General features: G+C 41.7%; 1 protein-coding gene across 1 annotated transcript; it reads left to right on the top strand.

Moving 5' to 3' along the window:
- On the top strand, window positions 1-24,007 carry LOC145394965 (ATP-dependent RNA helicase with zinc finger domain-like). Its single transcript, XM_080268716.1, has 14 exons — window positions 1-524; window positions 7,268-8,186; window positions 9,460-9,733; window positions 10,324-10,460; window positions 11,686-11,785; window positions 13,055-13,181; window positions 13,705-13,837; window positions 15,954-16,084; window positions 17,154-17,288; window positions 17,989-18,135; window positions 19,211-19,397; window positions 20,862-21,048; window positions 21,432-22,316; window positions 22,782-24,007. The coding sequence occupies exons 1-14, from the start codon at window positions 15-17 to the stop codon at window positions 23,938-23,940; spliced, it is 5,031 nt and encodes a 1,676-aa protein (XP_080124842.1). The 5' UTR covers window positions 1-14; the 3' UTR covers window positions 23,941-24,007.
- Window positions 24,008-27,361: the final 3,354 nt, after the last annotated feature.

Below are 27,361 nucleotides of genomic sequence, written 5' to 3'. Positions count from 1 at the left end.
ACAATCAGCGAGAAATGCACGGGGTAAGGCAGAAATCCAGAAGTCCGAGGGTGGATGGTGAGGGTGAGGTCATGTGCAGAAGTGAACTGACAAAATCACCAGCCATGAAAAGATTGTCAAGGACAGATTGCTCACCCTCGGGCCAGCAGCACTGTTCCTATTGCAATGTTTACCTGAACACCAAGGCTGAACTCCAAGCCCATTGCCGAAGCCAGGAGCACCAGACCACCATTATGTCAGACGAGGGACGAGACTGGACGCACCGACCGCCTCCAAGGGGGTTGAGTGCAGATGAATACTCCCTGTGTGCCACCTTCAAGGAGACTCACTCATGCCGCATGGGAGTTCAGTGCATTGAGGCCCACAGTGATGCCGAGCTTATAGAATGGCAGGAACGCTTTGAATATCGAGCCATGAAGTTGGAAAAAGCCAGGGAAAAGCAGCTCCATGGTGCATCATATTCTGATCAGCTGCTGGAGAGACTTGCTCAGACACAGCATCAGGACACCTTGATATCTGAAAAGGTATTGTAAATGAACGATGTGTTTTTTTCTTCATTCTGAAATTTAGTGCAGTACAGTAGTTGCTCTACAGTAGGACTGATTTCATGAACAGATATGACTAATCTTAACACAGAGTTGAACATGGGACAGTACAAACTCTCATATGCTTAATGCATGGTTCCAAAGGCTTACTGGAGGTGGAATAGTTTGGAACAGAGAATCATAATGATAACTATGGTACCGGTATGTGAAAATTATGTAAAAAAAATAGCCTACAGTATTATGAATGATAAATACAGTGATGTATCTTGTATTATTAATTGATCATCTGTTATTATACTTATCCACAGAAAACTTGGTCTTCAAATATGCATTGGTTGTGATAGGACAAATGATAACAACAACCACCTACCGCATAAAGTAGTTTTTTGGCAAATGGAGTGCTTGGAAATTGGATGTTTGGATTTGGGAGGTTGTACTCTACCTGTTACAAAAAAAAAAAAAAGGTAAAAGTAAAATATCTTGTCTGGATTACTAAGAATATCAGTCTTTAGTTAGATATACAGTATTTATCTTGGAGGGATGATTGGCAGATACGTTCATGATTCATTGGACATGATATTATGACATTTTTAAATTTTTCAGAAATTAATATCCCACAGCTTTGAAGTGACCCTAGTGAGAGAGGGTAGTGTTTGGAAACTCCTTGTACTGTTGTTTGCAGATAATACTGTGTTGTTAAGTGAAGACGAAGGGGAGCTGCAAGGCTTGGTGGATGAATTTGGGAGAGTGTGTAAGAAACGGAATCTAAAGGTGAACGTAGGGAAGAGTAAAGTGAAGGTCTTTGAGAGAGGTGAAGTCAGTGAATACACAGTGAGGTTGGATGGTGAGGAAATGGAAAATGTGAGTACGTTTAAGTACTTGGGGAGTATGATAAGTAAGGATGGAAGTTTGGAGGGTGAAGTGCTTGAAAGAGTACAACAAGGAAGAAAGGTTGCTGGTTCCTTGAAAGCTGTGATAAGACACAGGGAAGTGAGCATGGAAGTGAAAAAGTTACTACATGACAGTATTGTGATACCAACTCTAATGTATGGAAGTGAAGCTTGGACGTTGTTGGAAGGACACAAGTCGAGAGTGAGAACAGTAGAAATGAGTTAATGGTATTTGAGAGGAGCCTGTGGAGTCACATGGAGAGACAGGCTGACAATGAGGATGTAAAGGAGCGTTGTGGTGTGGATGTGGATGTGATAGGAAGCATTAGGAGGAACACACTGAGGTGGTTTGGCCATGTGGAGAGGATGGTGGGTGAGAGACTGATGAGGAGAGTGTATGTTAGTGAGGTGGAAGGAGGGAGAGGGAGGGGGAGGCTGAGGATGAGATGGAGGGATGGGGTGGAGAGGTATATGAGAGAGGGGGGTGTGAGTTGGGAGTGGGGTAGTGAAATGGCGAGGGACAGGGCAACGTGGAGGCAATTTGTTTGTGGCCACCCCTTGCGGGATTGAGGCGTCTGGCAATAGATAGATAGATAGCTTTGTATTAGTAGCTGTATAAAGGATACTGTAATTGTTTATTAAGTGTTCATTAAATGATACTTCCTCATCAGTAACATCATCATCATCATCATCATCTGGACCTCCTATCCCACCCTAGAGCAGGGTGAGGAATAGCAACATCCAGACAGCCCAAGTTTGCCCAGTCCAATGGGCCACACTTCCATTCACTTATCATTCAAGTCCCTGCAATCCTGGCTCTATCTGATACCTCCAAAACATTCAGCACATTCTATAGCTTCACATAAACGTATCCGATAGAGTCAATCCGAATGCTGTCACGTTAATCAGGGGTGCCAAATCCCTGATCATGCTCTCCTTCTAACTACATTCATCCAGCCAGCTCGATCACTTGTCAGTCCCCTATCCTCACCGACTTCCATACCTCTTCCTCACACACTCATCCACCACATCCCTTCACCTTCTCCATGGCATACCTTGCCTCCTCCCTCCTTCAGATTCGCTCAGATATACCTCTTTCACCACTCTATTGCTATCCATTCTCTCCACATCACCATACCATCACAGTACACTCCCTTTGATTCTGGTGTCCACAGACTTCCATACTCCGCATCTTTCACGAATGACGTTATTTTGTATCCTATCCTCTCTCTGTACTCCACATACATTCCTCAGCCCATCTTCACTGCTCTCACTCCTGACTTTTCATTATCATGCCACACCATCATGTCACAGCCATATGTTAAAGTTGGCACTAACACTCATTCATGTAAGCCTCTTGCAGCTGCAACACTGAAGCTTCTTTTTCTTATCGAGACCTTCAGAGCACCAGCTACAGTCCTTCCTTGTGTCACTCTACTTTTCTTTTGCACATTTTCCTGCCTTTTCTATCACTGTACCCAGGGATTTAAACTCTCTCACCAATTCCAGTCTCCATTCACTGTAACATCACACTGGGAGTCACCTTCTTTCTTGATTACCATCACTTTACTCTTTTCTACATTTACTCTCATGGCACTACACTCACAGACATCAGCAAAATTCTACACTAGTCTACCAAGCTTTTGTCCAGTATTTGCAGGTAGCATTGCATCTTCAGCATACAACAAATTTGAAATATTCCATCCATCACCATTCATTACCAATGCCATCTCTCTCTCCATTACTCATGTTTTTACTTCTCTCATCACCCCATCCATATACAGTATATATTGAACACCCATGGGGACATCACATAACCTTGTTGTACACCCACATTGTGAATGATTCACTTAGATGCCCATATACCCTTACACATGCCGCACTACCATAATAAAAACTCTTTACAGCACCTAGCAGCATACAATCTGTGCTGTACATGCGCTAAACCTTCCACAGTCCTTCTCTGTCTGCATTGTCATATGCTTTTTCCAGATCCATGAATGCCATAAACACCTTGTAGTTCTTCTCACAAGCTTTCTCCACTATCTGTCTTACTGCAAATATTTGATTCACACATCTTCTACCACTCCTAAAGCTACCCTGTTCATCATTCAGTAGGACTTCTGATATCTCTCTCACATTCTCTGTAATAATTCTTCCATATACCTTCCCTACGACACTCAATAAACTTATGCCATGATATTTCTTGCACTCACTTCATTCACCTTTATTTTTGTACAGGGATATAGTCACAGCCTTTTTCCACTCTGCTGACACAGTTTCACTCATCCATGCCTTCTTACATATCTTGAACCAGCACTTCATTCCGCTCTCTCCACTACACTTAATTATCTCTACATACAGCTCATCAGCCCCATTTTCTTTCCCATTTTTTAGCCACTTCACAGTGTTCTTTACCTGTGCAAGGGTCAGGTTTCCTGGCACTGCATTCCTTCTCTGCACACCCCAAAAAACAATCATGTTTACAGTGACTCTACTTTCTGTATTCCCATTCTTCAGGCTTTCAAGATATTCTTTCCTAGCCCAGGGCTAGGCAAGTTGGTCCTGACATTAAAGATGAGAGTGACCAGCCTCACTCATCCCTGAGTGGCATTACGTGAGCAGTAAGCCCCAACAACCTGTTGGATATAAACCTTCACCAGCTCTAACCGATTGGATTGCCTTAATTACCCACTAAACCACCAAGTTGCAAAATTTGGTTATATGGTTACCACCCAGCATTGTCAGTGGTTTCCTGGTGTACAGGAAACTATTTGGCTTGTCACTCAGTGACTGTAGAGTCACCTGTAGACAGAAGGAAGAGGAAAGATTGAAGGAAAGAGAGACAGAAGAGGAAGGAAGGAAGGAAAGAAAGCCAGAAGAGGAAGGATGGAAAGAAAGACAGAAGAGGAAGGAAGGAAAGAAAAACAGAAGAGGAAGGAAGGAAGAGGGGAAATGGCAGTCACCCGAGAGCAGTACTACATCGAGTGAGTGGATGGTGAGCGCCCCCACCTACCACTATGAGCAATTATACTGTAGAATATAAGTTATCTCTAGAGGAAATGAGATGCTTTTAGTCTGACTTCCTTCCATACATGTTTTGTAGCCACATTTTGTGTGTTGGTTTATGGGGACTAGTGATGTAAGTGTGATATGGCTCTGGTTAATATAACCTAAGTTCAGTACCAGCACAAAATAGAACTTGCAGTGTGTGCCCACATTGTACTGCTGTCCTGTACACCACAACACTTGTTCACCTGATGTACCTCACCCCATGACAGACAGTACTTCATCATAGCCACTACAAAAGAACTGTAGGAGCTTCTCTTGATGAGCCTAGGGCTGCAACAAGAAGTATTAGTTCTATTTTTTTTTTTTTTTTTCCTAGGTTCTCATTATTGTGAGAAAAGTGAAGAGTGACTATTGATGTTAGTTTATTATGTATCATTTGGTACAGAGTCGTGTTATCTGTTCATGTTCTCCAACTTCCTGTGATGTGATCCAGGATTTACAGGAAGTTTTATCACAGTATGTTGGGCAGTTTTTTTTTTCTGATAGTGTTAATTATTCTTTCCTGTCTTTTCCCCATACCCCTTCGTGTTCATTCAGGTTAGTCTGTTGCAGGTATTTTTGTCCACACTAACTCGGCCTAAAGTTACCATCCCTCTATCATGAATGCTGAGCAGTAACAAGGGATTAACATGAGAATATTATGCTAGTCTTGAAGAAGTGTAGAGCCATAGTATTGTCGTATGTTGCAATTGAAGTGCAGAAAACCCTCGATATAACGAACTACAGTAATTAGGGGAAGGGGTGGGTCGCTATGTCTGAAAACTCGCAACATACGAGGGGTTCGGTATTTCCGAGGGATTACTGAACTCATTTTCCTATATAAGGAAAGTCGTTCGGTCCTACGTGCTCAGACATAACCTAAACTAGCTCTATTAAGTTTTCCATGGAGAATTCAATGGTTTATGAAGTTGTACATGTAAATACAGTACTGTATGAAGTTGTACATATGAATACAATACCTATAATAAGAATACAGTATAATGTAGTAGTTACAGTACACTTACTGTGCCAGGAGGGGATGCCGTTGAAGTACACTTACTGTGCCAGGAAGGGATGCTGTTGAAGTACACCTCCTGTGCCAAGAAGAGATGCTGTTGTCACCCAGGGTTGATTCAGGAACTTCCCCCGCACTTAACTACCTTTGTTCGCAAAATCCAGGAGAAGTTTGGTCGCAATTTGGGCATTTGCTATATCTGAAATCTGCAGTACCGGGGTTCATTATGTTGAGGGTTTACTGTGTGTGAAATAAGCTGCAGAAGGATGAAAATCTCTCCCAAGTTTAAGATTGACAGAGTACAGCATTATTGTCACTCTTCTTTTGTGAGTCTTGGTAAATGTCTTTCCTTTTTGTGTCTGTCATGATACAGTTCTTTTACCTTAACTTGGCACAGATTTTCATCTTTTTGTGGTCTGTTTCACCTGGCATGGTGACAAATAAACACGATACTCTGCCTTTGCAGCGTGGTGTGCATCTGGGGCAGGTCTTAGGTGTTTGTGTTGTGCATCTGGTACAGGTCTGAGGTGTTTATGTTGTGCATCTGGGGCAAGTCTTAGGTGTTTGTATTGTGAATCTGGGACATTTCTGAGGTGTATGTGTTGTGCATCTGGTACAGGTCTAAGGTGTTTGTGTTGTGCATCTGGTACAGGTCTGAGGTGTATGTGTTGTGCATCTGGTACAGGTCTGAGGTGTTTGTGTTGTGCTTCTGGTACAGGTCTGAGGTTGTTTGTGTTGTGCATCTGGTACAGGTCTGAGGTGTTTGTGTTGTGCATCTGGTACAGGTCTGAGGTGTTTGTGTTGTGCATCTGGTACAGGTCTGAGGTGTTTGTGTTATGCATCTGGGACAGGTCACAACCATTTGTGCGTGCATCTGGGACAAGTCTGAGGCATTTGTGCGGTGCATCTGGGACAGGTCTGTGGTGTTTGTGTTGTACATCTCGGGTAAGACTGAGATGTTTGTAGTGTACAACTTGGGCATATCTGAGGTGTTTGTGGTTTGCATCTAGGGTGTTCCTGATGGATGTGTCTGAAGACAAGATAGCTAGTTGTCAGATGGGATGTGTGGGGATGGTAGATATGGTTGGCATGGATGTTTCAAATGAAGGTGACATTTGGCCTTGTATATAGCCTTGTTGGTGGTAGGTGGGGGCACTCACCATCCACTCACTTAATGTTGTGCTGCTCTTGGGTGTCTGCCCTTTCCTCTCCTTCCTGCTTTCCTTCCTTCCTCTTCTGTCTTTCTTTACCTCATTCTTTCCTAGTCCTTTTGCCCACAGGTGACTTTACACTACTTCTTTTGTCTTTCTTTCCTTCATTCTATCCTGTTCTTTCTTCCTGTGTTGACTCTACACCAAGTGACAAAGCCAAATGGTTTTCTGTACATCAGGATACCATTTACTACACTGGGTGGTAACCATATAACCAAATTATGACTCCTGGTGGTTTAGTGGGTAATTGTAATGCTCCACTCGGATTGAGCCGGTGAAGGTTTATATCCAAGGGATGGTTGGAGTTATTGCTCACGTAATGCCACTCAGGGATGAGTGAGGCTGGTTGCTCTCATCTTAAATATCAGGACCAACTTGCCTAGCCCCGGGCTCCTATGCTCCTCGTGGGACAGTGTAGGATTGGATGAAGGATGTATGGATATAACCATGCATATTTTACTAGAAAAGACTTAATTAGTTTTACAGAATTGATCACAGCAATATACAGTGTAGCTTTATGGAAATTTATTGACACTGACCATATTTCTTACACAGAGTGATGGCATCATTGTAAATATGAGCATGGAACCAAACCTTAGAGTGTCCCAAAAGCCAAGCAGCCACGAGTGGATCATAGCTCTGCAGCCCTTCACAACGCTGCGAGTCATCTCCCTTCTGCACGATGCCCACCGCAACCACTTCACAATATCTGAGGTTACACACATTGACAACTACCACCACATCCACAAGATCTACAAACCTGAAAACAACCAAGAATGGGTAAACGTGGACTCAGATGCCTACCAGGAACATCAGGGACCACAGGAGTACAAAGTGACCATCAGCTTCAAGACTCTGATCTATGGAACATTCAGGCAGGCTGTGATCTTCGACTTTGGCTCAGAGCCGGTGTTGATGCAGCGGCTGTGTGTGGATGTGATGCCAGTGGAGGACCTCAGTGCTTTAGAGGAGACCAAGAGAACCATCCTTACCCGCAGTGAGAGATGGTGTGACGAGAACATGGAAATCATACCCTTCGAACCCAAGCCTCATGAACTTACCCCACATGATAAGAGTTTGTTGGCAACCTACCCTCCACCCACCAACGAAAACTTTGTGTTCACTCAGACCTCCATGGAGAAATTCCCCACTAAAAGTAACTACCAGAGCAGATTGCATGATCTGCTAAATATTGAAGAGCTGGCCCAATTTGATTTGATATCCACATTCAATATTAAAACAACTCTTCAAATTACAAACAGTTATTTACTCCTGCCATCTACTGCTTCAACTGCAAAATATTCCAGACCTGGAGAACTCTTTGGCAAACTTGAATTATCTTCAGAAATCTCAGAAGACTCACTCCACGGACGATTGATCTTGTCCAATTGCAACAGTATGCTTGTGGCCACAGTTGATCCACCAAATAGAAAACGAGAGTCAAGAGTATCAGCGGGATCTGACATGCTAAAAGGTACTGAATGCTTGTGAACCTTGTTCAAGTCCTATAGTCCCATAATGTATTTTTCATGGTCATTCTTGCAGTTTTCAGGTGTTTTAATTCAGCTTAAGACGCACCTCTGTATGAAGTGGGTAATTGAAGGTACCTTTAAGTTTTGCAGTGTGAAAAATGTCATGCTGAAGGAAGCAAAATCATCTGGAGATAACAGGTATAAAATGAAAGATGCATCATGAAATGTGCCTTTTTGCCATGATAGTGAATAGGAATAGAATGATGGTTGTGTGAGTATGTGGCCTATTTCATCATTCATGCTGTTGATTATTCCTCCATCTGTGATGTTTCTTTGCTTTTTTTTTTTTTTTTTTTTTTTTTTTTCCCCATCCTTAAGTGAGGAAAAAAAAATTGGAATGATCATCATGATGGTGCTGATAATAATGATTACAGTTTTCTTAGCACTGCCTGTCAGCACAAATAATATGATAGCACAAATGTTATGGTACATATATCTGTAATATCACTCTCATCTTAATTGTCGGTACCAACTGCCTAGCCCTGGGCTCCTATGCTTCTCATGGGGCAATGTAGGATTGGATGATGGATGGATGGATATCTGTAATGTTTTAGTACTGAAATATCACTATGATTGAATTAGGTTTGAGGTGGAGCCCAGAATTTGGGAGCGTCAGTGGTATGTGAATGATTGTATGTCTGATTTCACTGGAACACTCTCATTCTCATACTTTATCTCTGCTTATATCTGGGTCCAACCTCACCTCATATTTATATGGGAAAAAGGATCAGGAGGATGATGGTGCTGCTGCTGATGAACTGTTGTTCTGATACACTGCAGTCTTGAATTATGGCATAAGAGTAATTTTTATATGACAGATAGGAAGCTCAGCAAAATGAGATAAAAAGTCTAGAAGTTAGCTTTTTCAAATGTAAGCAGTCACATCTGATAGCAAGATGGTAGAGCTCTTGCTGGAAAGGGAAATGACTTAGGCTTTGCTCTTCAGTTTCTAGGCATTATTTTTATTTATGTATTTTTTAAATCATGGAAACAATATGAGGGGTGCAGGTTGGTCTCCTTCTCGTAAGTATTCTGGACTGTGGTGGCCCATCCTCCTGCCCCAACACTCCAAAGATGGCCAGGGATTGGCAGTTATAGTTACCATTACTTCAAGTCAGGGAGTCAGAGATGATATTCAAAATAAAAGTATCCCTCTCCAGCATCCCTTATGCACTAAAACAGGCAGTTTAAGCCAACCAACATGTGTCCCTCCAGATGGGAAATTGGAAGAGACTACGACAGAGCGGCGCAAGATCTATGAGGTGCTAATCGAGGACAGGACCAAGAAAGAGATCTATGTACGCTTTCCCAGCCGAGCCGTGTCCGAGCTGCAGCTGAGCGATGATGAGGAAGTGACTGTTGAGGTGCAGTTTCAGCTCAACCGCCTGCCCCTCTGTGAGATGCATGCTGCCCTCGACCGCCTTCCCTCGCTGGATATAATTTTCCCAGATGTCAGCCTGGAACCTATCATACCCTGGAATCCTATCAAGTGAGGGATAATTGTTGATAATGTGGTGATCATTTACTCTTAGTCCCCTTCATTATGGCAATACCTTTTTTATTCTAATCCAGCTACCGTAAGGTGTGATACTATGCAATTGAGGAAAGATCTCTGTTTGTGAAGGGGTTGATTGATTGATTGAGTGATTACGCCAAAAGCATCATGACAGCATAACAACTGTGGTCAGTGCCACTGTACAGCAGGTGTAGAAGCAGAATAGAGATAACTAAAATATATACATATACCGGTATATATGGAAAGGTTAAATAAGACTATATCTAACCCCTCCTGTTCAAAAAATTGTTCCTCAGTTGAGTAAGATAGTCTATGTATTAGGAGAATATAATAAAAATTATGTTACCGGATTGGAAGGGTTAAGTTGATTAATATTGTTGATATGTGTTTTGCTGTTAAACATCTCACTCCAACCATATGATATAGTTTCATTTACTGGACTGTATATTGTTTGGTTGCTAACAGACTAGTTTTTTTTGCTGAGGAGATGCTTCTTGAACTCAAGGGTTGATAGGCTTGGTATTGCATATAGTCTTTCTTATGTGATCTGCTTATTTGTATAGAGATACTAAGTTGCACTTTCTTTATTACAGGCAGTGGGGTGAAAACTTTGATGCTAAATTAAACCCTAAACAGAAAGAGGCTTTAGTTGCCATCACTGCACCAGCTGGACTTGTATTGCCTCCCATACTGATTATTGGTTAGTATCTATTTGTGGTATGAAGTGCGTAAGTGTAGATGTGTTTGCCTGTGAGGTGCAGTCAGGATTCCAGGGGCCTAAATATTGAATGAATGTGTGGCCCTTTCATGTGGGCAGACTTTTGGGAGGAGGGGGGGGCAGACTAGATTTTTTCCTTCAAACTGCCTCAGAGTTGATAAGTGGTATGGTATGGATGTGGTTGCTGCTGCTGCTGCTGCTGATGATGATGATGATGATCCATTTATCCGTCTGTCTATTTGTTGCCAGACGCCTCTATTGTAAGGGGTAGCCACAAACAAATCTCCTCCACATTGCCCTGTCCAATGCCACTTCATTGCTTTGCTCCCAGCTCCACCCCTCTCTCTCATATACCTCTCCATTTCATCCCTCCATCTCATCCTCAGCCTCCCCCTCCCTCTCCCCCCCCCTCCGTCTCACTCGCATACACTCTCCTCATTAGTCTCTCACTTCCATCCTCTCCACATGATGATGATCTGTTTGTAATTTTTTCCAAAGGCAAGAATAGAGCCATCTCAGTTAGTGCAGTGTTATGCTGTTTGTGGAAATTTATTTTTAATGTGTTTTTGTTGGAATTATTTCCTTAAGCTGTTTATGCCAGAGGTGAGATTTGAGTCTGTTTATAGAGAAATGACAATTTTATGTTTCATCCTATTGATCTTTTCTTATTCATCACTGTATACCATTGTCTCTCAAACCTGAATAATGTATCTATCTAGATGTCTGTCTGTCTCTGTTGCTAGATGCCTTAATCCATTAAGGGGTGGCCAGATGAATTGCCTCCCTGTCACTCTGTCCTCTGCTATCTGGCTGCCTTCTCTCCAACTCACACTTCTCTCACCCATATAGTTTTCCACCTAAGTCACACTCTCCTTGTCATCTCTCAGTCTCCATTCTCACCACATGACCAAACCATCTCAGAGTATTTCTGTTTATGTTTTCTAGTATAATGTATGTGTGTCGAGCGCTAGTGAATTCCCAAAAGGAAGAACTGGCACTTTTGAGAAACAAAAGGCCAGATTATTATTATTATTATTATTATTACATTCACACCAACACAAACAGACTCCTTCGCTTCATCATTTGTCTGTCTCATTTTCCTTGTAAATAGTGCTAAGTGGAACTTTAGATCATTGGCCATGTAATAATTCCAAAGGCATTTTTTGTGTAGATAGCTTCCTTTAACTTGTGCATGTTTCTGTTGCAGGACCGTATGGAACTGGGAAGACTTACACGCTTGCCCAAGGTATCAAGCAGATTCTCCAACAGCCTGATACTCGGATCCTTATTTGTACTCACTCAAACAGGTGAGATCCATTGCTTCCAGGCACCATTTATTCACTTACTTAAGCTGGTAGGTAGTATGAAATGCTTAATTGTGAATGTTTATGCCTGTAAGGTGGAGTCAGGATTCCAGGGGCTTGATTGATGAGGGAATGAGAGTGTGATCCATTTGATTGGGCAGACTTTTGGTTAATTACTCCTTCCATTAGGATTATCTTGGTTAGTAGACCATATTTCACCCCTTAGTGGGTGGGAAAAAAGATCTGGTCAGTGGAAATGATGATGATGGGGTTATAGATGTGGGGTAGTAATCAGTGCACCTGTAAAAGAAGGCACAAGATCTGGTCAGTGGAAATGATGATGATGGGGTTATAGATGTGGGGTAGTAATCAGTGCACCTGTAAAAGAAGGCACCATGACTAGTTGTAAAGAGTATGTATGAGTTTCTAAAGGAAAGTGAGGTGTTTTATTGTGGCATCTGCAGGGGTCTGAAGTTATTAAGACCAGATTACAAAAAGCTGATTGGGTGTAGGAGAGCATTGTTAGCAAGAGCAAAAGCTGGCAGTGTTGAATTTGCATTCATGCCAGGTAGGATACAATAGATGCACTTTTATAGTCAGACAATGCAGAACACTTTGAAGAAGAAAGAAATCTCTCTCACTTTCATGAACTTAGAGAGGCTTTTGATAAGGTGATCTTATTTTTCAAAAATCTTTGGTGCTGGAAAACAATAATGGAGGGTGCTAGAGATCGAGCAGCATGAAGAGCTGCCATTAGGTGACCAAGGCCGATGCATTCAAGCGTGTTGGAGCCTTTGTAAACAAGATAAAATTAAATGAATGATCATGTCCTTATTGTAACAAGCCCCAGTCATATCTGAATGAAAACTTGATGGACTACAGGGTGAATTTGCCATTCTTCTGCTGTCCATCATCCTTCTTTTGGAGGACCGGAAGGGAGATAAGGGACATTTGTGTAACCAGGCAGTGGAGCTGCCCAGTCATTGGTGACTTCATAGTAAAGGGTTCCTCCCCAGCACCAAGAGCCATCATTTAGGCTTAGAGTATGTCTGTTTTGCAGGTGAGTTGATATTGGAACCACAGTGGACTATTTTATTTACATCTTTAGTACTCATAGCATCCTTCTACAACTGTTGGCAGAATTACCATACAAAAATTTCATTTGTGCATTGTTATGTGTTTTGTGAGTGTTAGTGATGTATGGTATCACCCTGGTTTGCAGCTTCTGTTATAGTTGGTTATCTCATTCCTTTTTTTTTTTTTTTTTACCAGTGCTGCAGACCTGTACATCAAAGACTACCTTCATCCATATGTTGAGGCCGGCAACACTGAGGCTCGACCGCTTCGCATCTATTATCGTAACCGCTGGGTCACCACTGTGCATCCTGATGTTCAGCAGGTGAAGCACATATCTGTTTATAGCTAGGTGCCTTAATCCAGAAGAGTTGGTCATAAATGAATTGCTTCAATGTCACCCTGACCTCTGCCAGCTAGTTAGAGTTATTTAATTTTAGGTAGGCAGAGATTTTCATCCCTTTGCAGGTCATTTCATGTAGCTCAGTGGTAGAAGACATTACTGTGGCTCAGAGTTCTTTCCATAGAAATTCTTTGTGAATAGCATCATATTCTAGTGTTAGCCTCTTGTTACAGCTCAGCATTCAAGAAGGAGAGAAGCCAATTTTATATCTGATTAAAGAGAACAACATGTAGATAACAAAAATGGAAGAGTTCTAGTATTCTGTTGCAGCTAATGTCAGACTCCAGTATATTGTTCAGGTGAGTGAGTCATAGGAGCCTGAGTGTTGCTACTCCTTACTCTGCCGTAGGGTGGGAAAGGAGGTCCAGTTGATGATGGTGACAGATAAACTTTATTGTAAGAAAATGCTGTTGTATGTTTATAATTTTTTTTTTTTTTTTTCCAGTATTGCCTGATAGAGACTGATCAGAGCGTGAGAAGGTTTGTGATGCCGAATGAAGATGAGATTCTTGCCCACCGAGTCATTGTAGCTACACTCAACACCTCCCGTTACCTGGCATCTCTGAGGCTGGAGAAAGGTAATTACAGTGGCCTTTCATCCAGTGCTGTAATTAGATCAGAAAACAGTGCTGTACTAGACATACTGTATTTGTATTGGAGAAATAATGGTAGGTGGAGGCACTCACCATCCACTCACTCAATGTAGTGCTGCTCTAGGGTGACTGCCCTTTCCTCTCTTCCCTCCTTCCTTCCTTCCTCTTCTGTCTTTCTTTCCTTCATTCTTTCCTCATCCTTCTGCTTCAGGTGACCCTACATTGAGCGAGAAGCCAAATGGTTTCCTGTACACTAGGATACTTTTTACTACACTGGGTGACTCTACATTGAGTGAGAAGCCAAATGGTTTCCTGTACACTAGGATACATTTTACTACAATGGGTGGTACCTTAACCATATAACCAGATTATTGTGCCTGGTGGTTTAGTAGGTAAGTAAGGTGCTCCAGTTGGATTGAGCCTGTGCAGGTTTATATCCAAGGGGTGGTCAGGGTTTATTGTTCACGTAATGCCACTCGGGGATGAATGAGGCTTGTCACTGTCATCTTAAATGTCAGGACCAACTTGCCTTGCCCTGGGTTCCTACGTTCCTAATGGGGAACATGGGATTTGATGATGATGACAAATAATAAACCTTAACCCCTTCACGCCCAGGTCTCTCCTCTGATATATAAAAATAAAATCGTCTGTTGTTAGTCATACAATTATAAAAAATAAATTAATAATCCCAATTAATTAGTAGACAAGGATATGAAACAATTATCTATAAAATGTTGCTCATATTCATTAAAATTGTCAGATGATAACCAAATTACAATGAATATACGTTCTGGGCGTCAAGGGGTTAAAGGGAAAATTATTTAGATCTGACAAGTCTGATTTAAGACGTATAGCTCAGTGGTAAGAGTAACAGCTGCTATACATACTTTTCATAGCACTTTTTCATGAGTAGCACTTTAATCTGGTGTTAATCTCTAATTATAGTTCAGCATTCCAGATGGGGAGAGGCTAATTTTACACCCAGTTAAACTAAACAGAGTCTATAAACTTCCTGACGGGATGCCGTGGCAGAATTGCCTTTAAGCTGCTTTATCCTCACATAACTATCTCTGACACTCTTCCTCTTCCTCCTTGCACTCAACCCTTTGAGATTCTGATGTGTATATATATATATATATATATATATATATATATATATACATACAGTTTTTTTTTTTTTTTCTATGACAAGGAATAAGATTTTTGTTTTTTGCCTAACTTCAAGTCATCATTTTGACTTTTCATTTTCTTTGTTTTCCTTTTTTGAACATACTACCGTACAGTACAACTATTCAGCTTCAAAGTAACATGAAACCAGCATCGTATCATAAAAAGTGTATTTGCACTGACTGATCAAAGAATAAGATCATGAAGTGAATACGCAGCCAAGTCATAAAAAATTGTGCATCTTTTTCCTTTCACATTACTGTGTAATAAGATGCAGAAATAGCCATAATCTATGTATCATATAAAGGTAATTTATTGTAGTTTTCCATGGTTTAAACTAGATTAATATATTAGTTTTTTTGGGCAGAATATTTTTTGTACGGCAAAGTATAAAATTTTTGGTTTTCGCTTAACTTCAACTTGTCATTTTGACTTTTTAGTTTCATTGTTTTCCTTTTTGAACATGCCGTGATAAAGTACAACTGTTCAGCTTTAAAACGACACCCAAACCAACATTCTGTTATGAAAAGTGTATTTACACGGAGCGATCAAAGAATAATATTGCTGCATGAAGATGTAGGCCAGCATTAGAGTGACTGACTCTAGCATAGACATAATCTGCCCAGCCCAGAAGCCTGATAGGGTTAATATTGTGCCCCAGTTCCTCTTTGTAGTTATCATATAGACACATTCATTGATATTGCCTTTTTGAACATATTTATGAAGTCCTTAGTGAAATAAAAAATTTTTTACAAAACTGAAGACCTTCTACTACCTGGCCTTTCTAGATATAGAAAGTTAATTGTTATTTATCCCCCCAGTCTGGTTACTCTTTAGATGTCAGTGATTTGTATCTCCGATTTGGAGGCTGGAGCAGAACACTTTCACAGTCATTTGATTGGCTGATTGATGGATATATTGATTGATTATGCAGGAGTGTTCAGCCACATCCTAATTGACGAGGCAGCACAGGCTATGGAATGCGAGGCTCTGACACCATTAGCTTTGGCAAAACACGACACTCGATTGGTTCTGGCTGGGGACTACATGCAGCTTAGCCCAGAGGTAAGTATTAGTGGGTTTTATCTAACCTTTCAGAGCTGTAGAGGGATGCCTTCTTACGGTGGCACAGATATGTCTAGGTTGTGGAGTTGTCAGGTGTTACAAATGTCCCTCATTCACCTCCATGTCCCCCAAAAGGAGGATGGTGGACCCTGTAAGAAGGGCAGGTTAACCTGCAGTCCATGAGATTCACATTTAGATGAGTCTGTGATTGTAACTGCTATTCTAACCTGACAAGGATCCCTATCCCCTTTCAGCTCACTTGATGGCCAAGTGTTGTCAGACAGGAAGGTGGATATCATTAATAAGCTAGGAGACATTCCTACATCATAACTAAGGCTCAGTGAAGCTCTTGTCACCACAAATTAGTAAGCAGCCCAGTTCCATCAGGTGAAAACAGGTCAAAAGTATGTAAGACCTTTCAGAGATGCATGTAATTCCTGATTTTGGCACTTTTAGGCACCTGCTGATCTATTGATTAGAATACCCCAGACCTTCTATAGTTTTGATGCCCAAGAGATGTAATGCCACTGACTGAGACTGAGGCTGACCAAGAACTCCTACAGTGTAACGGAGAAGACGAAACTTCTCTCGATATATGCTACCTTAGTCCCAGCAAGATGATTCTTCTCTGAAATGTAAAGATCAACAACAAGGTGATTCCCACCGATATATAAAAGTTGACGAGATGATGATTCCTCTAAAGTATAAAGATTAACAATATGGTGATTCCCTTGCAAAATATAAAAATTAACGAGATTCCTCTGTGAAATATAAAGATTATCGTAGATTCATGCCACTGTAGAAGAATGATGAGATATAATTGTCCAGTTATCTATCTGTCTGTCAATAGCCAGACACCTTAATCCTGTAAGGGGTGGCCACAAACAAATCGCCTCCACATCGGCCTTTCTCCTGCCATTTCACTGCCTTCCCCCCAGCTTATGCCCTCCTCTCTCTTATATCTCTCCACACCATCTCATCCTCGGCCACCCCTTCCACCTCACTCACATACACTGACTTCATTAATCTCTCACCTCTCGAACTTCTCCACTTGTCCAATTATCTCCAGGTATATTCACCATTCTGTGAGGAGCGTGGACTCGGCACATCCCTTCTTGAGCGCCTTTATGATCTCTACCCTGCCGACTCTCCGTGCAAAATTATGCTTGTGGAAAACTATCGATCACATTCTGCCATCATCAAGGTGAGATCAACTGTAGTTCATTCACTTAAACTTCTCAGATAATATCCATCCTTTTTGCAGACTTTTTTCCTATAACAGTACTTCATTAACTTAAACTTGACAGATATATTCACCTCTTTGCAGCCCTTTTCCCATAGCTCAGTGTCAGAATAACATAGTGGATAACAATAGAGTGGTGAAAAAGGTATGTCTGAGTAAATTTGAAGGAGGGAGGGGGAGAGGTAGGCCAAGGAGAAGGTGGAAGGATATGGTGAATGAGCGCATGAGGAAGAGAGGTATGGAAGTCTATGAGGCTAGGGGACTGAGAAGAGATTGAGCTGGCTGGATGAATGTTGTGAGGAGAAGCACATATTAGGGATTCGGCACCCCTTTTTAATATGACAGTGTCTGGATTGACTGTGTTGGATACGTTTCTGTGAAGCTACAGAATGTGGTGGTTTAGCAAATCAGATGGACCCAGGATTCCGGGGACTTGAATGATGAGTGAAAGGAAGCCCATTGGATTGGGAAATGTGGACTGTCTGGATGTTGCTACTCCTCACCCTGCCCTAGGGTGGGAAAGGAGGTCTGGATGATGATGAATGATGATTTTTTTTTTTTTTCTTTTAACAGCATGCATGAGATTTATTGTATGAGGGCAGTTTCAGAGAGTTTTGTGAATGTTTTCCCTTATTAATTTTCTTGTATATCTGTTTCACAGTACACATCGGATTTATTCTATGAGGGCCGACTACTAGCAAGTGGCAAGCAGACGGCTCATCCAAAGTTCCACCCACTCACCTTTTTCACTGCCAGAGGGGAGGACTTCCAAGACCCCAACTCCACTGCATTCTACAATAATTCTGAGGTGACCATTTTGTGGTTCAGTATTCATAGTTCTTTCACCATAACTTTTTATATTAGGTTACTATTTTTGTTGGTGGGGGCGCTCACCATCCACTTACTCGATGTAGCGCTGCTCTCAGGTGCCTGCCCTTTCCTGTCTTCCTTACTTCCTTCTCTGTCTTTCTTTCCTTCATTCTTTCCTCTTCCATCTGCTTACGGGTGACAACACTGAGTGACAAGCCAAATGGTTTCCTGTACACTAGGAAACCATTTACTATGCTGGGTGGTAACCATGTAACCAAATTTTGGTGCCTGGTGGTTTAATGGGTAATTGGGTGCTCCAGTCGGATTGAGCTGTTGAAAGTTTAAATCCAAGGGGTGATTGGGGCTTATTGCTCACATAGTGCCACTCAGGGATGAGTGAGGCAGGTCACCCTCATCGTAAATGACCAACTTACCTAGTCCTGGGTTCGGATGCTCCTCATGGGGCCATGTAGGAATGGCCGCTGAATGATAAAGGAATGATTATTATTACTATTGTTGTTGATATATGCATGTTGGAGCCTTTATAGATGGTACAGTTATTATTCATTCATTCATTCGTCATCCAATCCTTTGTTGCCCCATGAGGAACATAGGAGCCCGGGGATAGACAAATTGGTCTTGATATTTAAGGTGAGAGTGACTAATCTCACTCATCCCAGAGTGGCTTTACGAGAGCAGTGAACCCCAACCATTCCTTGGATACAAACCTACACAGGCTCATTCCAACTGGAACGCCTGAATCACCCACCAAATCACCAGGCGCCATAATTTGGTTATATGCTTTTACCACCCAACGTAGCAAATGGTTGTTGTTCAGTGTAGAGTCACCCATAGACAAGGAATAGGAAAGATGAAAGGAAAAAAAAAGGCAGAAGAGGAAGGAAGGAAGGAAAGAAGGAACGAAGAGAAGAAAAGGCAGACACCTGAGAGCAGCACCACATCGAGTGAATGGATGATGAGCGTCCCCTCCTACTACTACAATTATTATTATTATTATTATTATTAGTTATTATTTTTATTGTCATTATTGCAGTATTATTATTGTGTGACAGGTGTATGAAGTTTGTGAGCAGGTGGGAGAGATCATCAACCACTGGCCGAAACTGGAGTGGGGTCCTGTGGGTGAAGGGTCCATAGGCGTGGTTACTCCCTATGCTGATCAGATGGTGCGGATCAGAGCTGAGCTGAGGAAACGCAAACTGTACAAGATAAATGTGGAGAGAGTGCTCAATGTGCAGGGTAGGTACTGCTTATGCAAAGTGGGTAAAGTAGATATGTTTATGTGGCTTAGTTATTTTATTGTTCATAATGTTGTTGTTATTATTATTATTGCTGTATTAGAATATTTTCCTGGCTCGCTGGACCCTACTCTACCCCATCTCAGGATAAGAAAAGATGTGAGAATGTTGATAATGATTGTGTTACTATGATTGCACTATGCAGTCCACCATCTTCCATACATACATGCATATGTTCATGTTTTTATAACTGGACATTGTACATGTAACATTTGCTGGTCAGTCATCGAACATCAGTAACTTCACAAAAGGCGTCCCCCAAGGATCTGTTTTGTCCCTACTGTCTTTAACTTATGCATGCACGACATACCCACACCCCACACACCACAAATACACATAGCTTCCTATACAGACGACATAGCACTTACATGTACACACCAAAATGCAGTCACAGCCACTCACATCCTCCAGCCTTCCCTCAACACATTACACGAATGGTTCACCACAAACAGGCTCAAAGTAGCCCCAGCTACTTTGAGCCTTTTTCTTACACACTCTCCCAGACTCATCCGCCAAGCCTTGCAGCTCCCCTTCGTCTTCACTCAACAACACAGTATCATCTGCAAACAACAGTACAGGGAGTTTCCAAACACTACCCTCTCTCACCAGGGCCACTCCAACATACACTACCCTACATTATACCTCTTTTATTACCCCATCCATGTACAGATTGAACAACCATGGAGACATGACACATCCCTGTTTCAACCCAACCTTCAAAGAGAAAAATTCACTCAGTTCACCATCCACACGCACTGCAGCCTTAGCACCATCATACATACTCTTCACAGCATTCAACAACTTCCCATCTACTCCATATATTCTTAACACTTTCCACAATCCTTGTATATCCACCCTGTCATATGCTGCCTTATATGGTGTGAAAGAAGAGAGTGGAACAGGACAGTGAAGAAAGAGTAGGAAGAGGAAGAGGAGCATTTGAGAGAGTGAGAAAGGTGTGCAAGGATAAGGTAGCCTGGATATGCTTCTGTCATGGCCATTCTTTTCCCGGGTGTTCATAGGGGGTGAGCAAGATGCCAGAGATGATGATCTTAATGTTGTGGTGTATAATAACTGATCTAACATTGTAAGATTTTCATCTTGGACTTGACGCTACATGTGGCTGAGTGCTTGCTGCAGAAGAATGATTTTGTGTTTATGCAGTCAGTTTCTTGTGATCACTGTGTGTATTAAGATTTGTAATAGTGTAAGCATCTCATTTTGGACGTTGGCTTCATTTTCATATGACCAAGTTTCCTGTCAGATAGTGGTGTTTGTATATTCGCAGACAAACAGTTTCTTGTGATCATGATGTTTATTATTTGACAGTGTCTCAGGTGAAACTTTAGGTTCATCTATGTGTGGTCAGGTTCCCTGCCTGAGGGTGATGGTTGTGTATTTGCAGGTAAGCAGTTCCGGGTGATTGTGTTGTCAACAGTGAGAACTCGTCACACATGCAAAGCTGGGGATGAAGGACTTGATTTTGGTTTCCTGTCCAATGCCAAGCTGCTCACAACGGCAATCACGCGTGCCCAGAGTCTGGTGGCCGTGGTGGGGGATCCTGTCTCACTCTGCTCGGTTGGAAAGTGCAGGCTAGTTTCCAATGTCATTTTAGACACCTGGTGGTGTAGTGAGTTAAGGCACTCCAGCTGCATATATCCTCCAACTCCAAGGGGTGACTGTTGTTTTATGCTAATATAATGCCACTTAGGGTTAGAGCACCTAAACCCTCATGACCACCAGGTGTCGTTTCATTATGGTTGACCACCAAATGTAGTAAAAGGTTTCTGGGATACAAGAAACCATTTGCATGTTACTGACTGTAGAGTCACCTGAAGATATTGCAACATACAGTGGGTGCCCCACCTATCACAAAAGCCTTCACCTACCACACACTCATATTTATTGCTGGGATAATATGATAATTGTTGTACTGCTTAAATCTTAATTCTGACTCTTACTTATTTTGTTACAGAAAGCTTTGGGAAAGGTTTCTTCATCTGTGTTCAGAAGCTGGATCTCTGTATGGAATCTCCTGGTCATCATTAAGAGCTCAGTTAGATGGAGTTGAACTGAAGAAAACCTATGTGTTAAACCCCCTGGCCCCGGAGTTCATACCCCGGTACCTTTACTACCCTCCCATGCCACCCTTACCAGTAGTGCCAGCGGTGTCTCCGTACATCAATATGTATTCACCATATAGTTATATCCCAAGCTATTCCGTGCACCATATGCTGGGCCCTCAGGCTTTGCCTTATCTTCCCCACACCCACATCCCACAGCCACCGTGGTCTCACCTTTCTTACAATCCAGTGCCTAAAACACAGATAGTGCGGCCCCAGCAACCAAGACTTGGCCAGCCCCTTATAGCTTCATCCACACTGCGCCCGCCATCCATGGTGGGACCTGTCTCAGCACCCTACATAGACCCACATAATTATGAGTATCCCTTGCCCCCGGGTGTAGTTCCAATGTATCCCTACCCACCCGGCAATGTGCCTCACCGCATGCCTATTGTTCGTCGCCCGGGGGAATTTGAAGCCATAAACCGCAGTATGTATATGGGAGCACTGCCCTCACACTACCAGCACTTTAGGCAGGTATCTACTCCACCTGCCATCCTGCCTAGCCAGTCCAACCTGCGCCAACGCTTTAACCGCCCAAACCCCATGCCCTTGCCTTCTAATCAGCTTAGCCGAATGTTGCCTCCACCTGAAGGGGAGAAGTCATATCAGTTCCTAAATAATGTTCACTTCCCTGAGCGTCATCTCCCTGCCAGTACCGCCTCATCTCACACATTAAGGCCAGCATCCATCAGAGCAGAGAGCGAGTCCCCATCATCTACACATTCCAGAGAGAGGTTTGTATATTGGTTGTTATTTTAACTATAATGCATTTTACGATATACCAAGTATTATTTTTGATTTATTAAGTTGTATGCAACAGGTCAACTCTGGACCTGTCTCCCTCTGTCTGTATTTCCTGCTTCCTGTGATCTCCAGTCTTTCAAACACAGTGTGTCCAGGCATCTCGAAATGATTGGATCTTGAATTTGGCTCTCTCTTGTATTTAGTTTTTCTCTTGGAAGGAGCAATAATAGCGGGCCCATGGCCTTTGGTTCCCTCTTCCTCGCATAAAAAAAGAAAAACTTGGATATATATATGTTGTGTGTGTATACTGTGTGTATATATATATATATATATAAAATGAATTGGGCATGTTTGCTTAGTTTTCTTTTCCGTGCTCACTGGCCCTATTTCACCCTATTTTTGGGTAGGGAAACGAGTTTGGGATGATGATGATGATGATGATGATTTATTTCCAGCTCCCAGTCAAGCTTAAGTGAAGGGAGGAATCCAGGGATGCCTTCAGCACCTGTACCTCCGAGAAACATCATCCTGCAGCCACCCCCACCACCACCACCCCCTCTGCCTCCTGAGCCTGCACGCTGCCCCTCGCTGCCGCCTCCACACTCGAATGGTGCCATTGCATCTCACTCTAACGGCACCATTTCATCTGATGATACTGCGCTGCCAGCCTCAGACATCCCCGATGTCGTTCGCATAATTGACGAGCTCATAGGGGACCATTCTCCTTCCAAGCCCTCAAGTCAGTGGAGCTCCTTTGAGTCTGATGCCGATGCCAGGGCAGACTCTCAAGGTATGTGCCAGTCTCCTGTTAATTCATGGGCAGGAAATCCTAACTTTGGGAATAGAATGCTAAACTCCTCTGCCCCTACCCCTTCTCCCAACCCTTGGTCCATGTCCTCCTCAAATATAGGGAAGATTGATGTACCAGTAGGGAAGATAGTAACGGTGCAGGAAGTGGAGGCGTCAATGCACGGGAAACATAAAATCCACGATGTTGGTTTTCCTGGGCAGGTTATGTCACGTGCTCCAGGTGGTCCCTCTGTTAATGTTAAAGAACCCCCAAGACCCATTCCAGGAAGAGACCCTGAGGAACTGCAACATAGGGAGAGAAAAGATATTCCACCCCCACCAGGTTTTAGTGGGTTGAACAGATTAGTAGAACCCTTATCTCAGCTTGACGTTGGAGATGTAGGTCCAATTGGCTACCGAACCCCAAGCCTACCGCTCTATTTGCGACGGGGGAGTCGGGACACTTCAGCTAATTCAGTAAGGAATATGAGTCAAAACCAGCAAACCATTGGCCACATCACTGACAGAAGTATTAATAATTCCTCGTCCATGTGGCACGTGTACAGTGATAACCTTAAGACTTATACTTCATCTCATGGGGAACTTGGTCTAAAGAATGTAGCCCATACTGTAGGACAGTCTTCATCTGGTGTATATAGTAACACTTTGAGCAACGAAGACAGCAAAACTTATGCTGGTGTCCTGCGCTCTTCCTTGCAACCTCCAACCTCAAGTAAAAGTGATGATTCTGGGTTCACTCTGAAGGATTTCGCCGACAGAAAGATTCATGGATCCAACAGCCATCTGTATCAGTATTTTCCTTAGATAGTGTAGTACTGTAGTATAATTAAGAATAATGATTCACTATGATTCCAGGATGATCTAACCTTCAGTATTTTATGTGTTTATGGTATTACATATTAATTTCTAAATCACACACATTGTAAATATTGTAGTACCTATATATAAATAAGTAAAAAAGCCATGTACAGTTACAAAAAGTTAAAAAAAAAAAAAAAAAACTTATTAAGCCTTCATATTCTTGTGTGAAGTCAAAGATGTTTCTGTAACGAACTGTATAGTAAAAGATCCATTGTTTTGGTAATTAGTGTGTTGCTTTTCTTTATGCAAATAGCCTCAAGTCACATTGCCCCTTCAAAAAAAATTAATAAAATATCTTTTAACTTCTTTTTAATTCCGGCATGGAAAAATGTTTTATGATAGTTTTATAATATATCAGTTTTTGTATAGTATGTTAATTTTATGTTTTGTCTTGATCAGTAATGTATGTAATGCTTTTCAAAACTTAAACGGGTTCAAAGGTTAATATTGATCGATAAATGTATTAGTGTCTGTTGTTTTTTCAGCTATACAATACAAAGTACATTAGAACCCCATGAAGCCAGTAAAGTCAAATACACAAAGCCACCTCCTCTGTCTCTCTTATTGCTGGATTCATAGATGCTTGAATGAGACAGAGGGCAAAGGTGCATATTATCACATATGAATGATATTACGCATCTTAGTCCACAATGTCACGTCACCCAGTGATGAAACAGAGGCAGGAGAGGTGAACGGGTTTTAGTGTTTGACTGTATGTACGTAACTTAAGCCCTGCTGGTTGAGACAGTTTTGTGGAGTGGCTCAGTTGTTGGGTTCCCCACATGAATCTTTGCTGTGTAACATGCAAGTTCATTCATGTGTTTCTCACAAGTATGTATATTACCATGGACATTGCAATAGTACACAGAATTAATACCATAGATGTTGCAGTAGTATACAGAATTAGTACCATAGACATTGCAGTAGTACACTGAATTATTAGTAGCACAGCATGTAAGGTCATCACTAGCACATCTGCCACACCATTTCACCATCATTAGGAGTAACCAGCCCATTATACTTTTCTTTCAACTTAGAGGAATCCTAGAGGTGACTGGGGGTTTAATGGCACTCATGTGAGAGGGAATGGTCAGTTGCTTTAAATATCAGGACCAATTTGCTTAGTTCCAGGTCCTTGTGCTCCTAATGGGGCTATAAATGATTGGATGATAGACTAATAAATTAATAGAACTAAGCCACACCCCCAGTTTAACCCTATCTCATCGGTGACATGCAGTGTGATCCATAAATAGCACCCCATCGTGAGCTGAATCTGGCAGTATCTTATGTGGTGATATGTGCTGTGGGGATGGCTTTGTCCGCTGATATGCGTGTGGATGTGGCAGTAGGTACAGGTTTTCCATGCCTGTTGAAGTGAAGCAAACAGGGTAGACAGTGGTAATGCTGAGTCGTCTCTGCAACACGGGAGAAACTGTCTGGCAGAGTGGAAAAAGAGCATTGTGTGGGACACACCCTGTACTTTTTGTTTAGCTCATTGTTACCTTCAGACAATCTTATTTAACTTAGAAGGTGCTTTTTGAACTTGTGGGGTTAGATATTGCCTTCATTAACCCAGCCAGAACAAGAGGTGATTGCTAACTACTCTGCAGTTGTCTGGAATAGGAAGAATACAGTAGAAAACATCATTGAATATTAAAACAAAATGATAATTACTTTGAACAGGTTCCATTCTTAGCTGTGATTGGCCTAAAACTCATGGGGCTATAAGTGCAAAAGTTTAAAAGAATTTTGTGTTACTCTGCAGATTTTAATTAACAGCATATTCAGTAAGTTGTATTTCTTTTACAGACTGATTTCACTTTCATGAAATCTTAATTTTCTCCCAAAATGCCTTTTGTGCAGTAAATAACCAGCATTTACTCTTAATTTGGTTTTTAGTTTCTACACATCCCCCAAAATGCCTTTATTTTAATAGAAAAATGTACCAGCAATTATGATTTTGATTTGCAGTAATGCTAACTATGGAGGAGTCTCATAGATGAGAAACAAAATGTTTTTGGCTTCATTTGTGACAGCACGTTCAAATGAGTGTTTTGTATAAATTTTATTCTCAGGCTCCATTAACATAAACAATTTTATATTTATTTTTATAAGTTTTTTTTTAGCTTTGCATCTGTAGGCTATAAAGTTTGATTTTTAGTTTTTCTGGGCAGAATTGATTGTTATTATTATTACTTTATTTTATTTATCCACTCACTCGATGTAGTGCTGCTTGGGTGCCTGCCCTTTCCCCTCTTCCTTCCTTGTTTCTTTCCTTCCTCTTCAGTCTTTCTTTCTTTCTTTCATTCTTTTCTCATCCTGCTGTCTAGGGGTGACTCTACACTGAGTGACAAGCCAAATGGTCTCCATTTCACCAGGAAACCAATTACTACAATGGGTGGTAACCATATAACCAAATTATGGTGCCTGATGGTTTAGTGGGTAATTACAGCGCTCCAGTTGGATTGAGCCGGTGCAGGTTTATATCCAAGGGGTGGTTGGGGTTGATTGCTCACATAATGCCACTCAGGGGTGGGTGAGGCTGGTCACTCTCATCTTAAATGTCAGGACCACCTTGCCTAGCCCCGGTCTCCTACACTCCTCATGGGGCAACACAGGATTAGATGATGAATGAATGAATGAATATTTTATTTATTTATTTTTTTTTATTTATTTATTTATTTGTTAAGAAATTGAGTCTGCCACAAACAATTCCAGGAAAGTGAAATTATACTGTACCATTTTTTTTTTACTTTTGAAGATGCTGTGAGGTTTATGGTAATACAAAGAGCTAAATATAATGCAATATGAATGAAATAAGAGCTGCCGCAGCATTACCTCAGCCACAGTTGCCTGTCATCTGTAATGGGGAGGAGGCCTCTTCATTGGGAAATGCAAAACAGAATGCAGGTGCTGTGAATATGACTGCCAAGTACATCTTAACTTCTTTGGTCCACTTTCGTAGTTTGTATTTTATTTTCTACCGTCAGATGTTTCTATTCAGCACTGGGAGACTTTTCAAACTGGAGGGGTTAGATACAGTATAACCTTCATTATCTCCATCAAAACAGAGGTCTTTCCGAAATTGAATAAAATTGCCTCGTGGCAGTCTGAATAAAATGAAAAATATGTCATTGGACTGAAGGGTTTAAGGTTCAGACTTGCTGGTAAAGGTCAGCATTCACTCTGATGATTCACATCCTTAAGAGTTTTTTTTTTTTTTTTTTTTTTTTTTTTTTTTTTAAAGCCTGCCAGGGTTGTAGTTCAGTCTCCCATTCATAAAAGATTCCAATTTCTGTATGGTAGCATAGTCTTAGGCCCATCTATGCCCCAAAAGGAATACTCATATATGAGAATGGCTGTT

Source organism: Coenobita brevimanus, chromosome 29 (assembly GCF_032717465.1).
Source record: "Coenobita brevimanus isolate Jiangsu-jjx chromosome 29, ASM3271746v2, whole genome shotgun sequence".
In the NCBI taxonomy this organism is placed as follows: domain Eukaryota; kingdom Metazoa; phylum Arthropoda; class Malacostraca; order Decapoda; family Coenobitidae; genus Coenobita; species Coenobita brevimanus.
The sequence above is the reverse complement of the archived record's forward strand: the minus strand, read 5'-3'. Positions and strand labels throughout refer to the sequence as shown.

What these genes read in the sequence shown, in the direction of transcription:
- LOC145394965 (XM_080268716.1), top strand. Translation starts at nt 15, where the DNA reads ATGCACGGGGTAAGGCAGAAATCCAGAAGTCCGAGGGTGGATGGTGAG. An exon ending in GCCTCCCATACTGATTATTG is followed by an intron (nt 10,461 to 11,685) that starts GTTAGTATCTAT and finishes TTTCTGTTGCAG; the next exon opens with GACCGTATGGAACTGGGAAG. An exon ending in CACATTCTGCCATCATCAAG is followed by an intron (nt 17,289 to 17,988) that starts GTGAGATCAACT and finishes TCTGTTTCACAG; the next exon opens with TACACATCGGATTTATTCTA.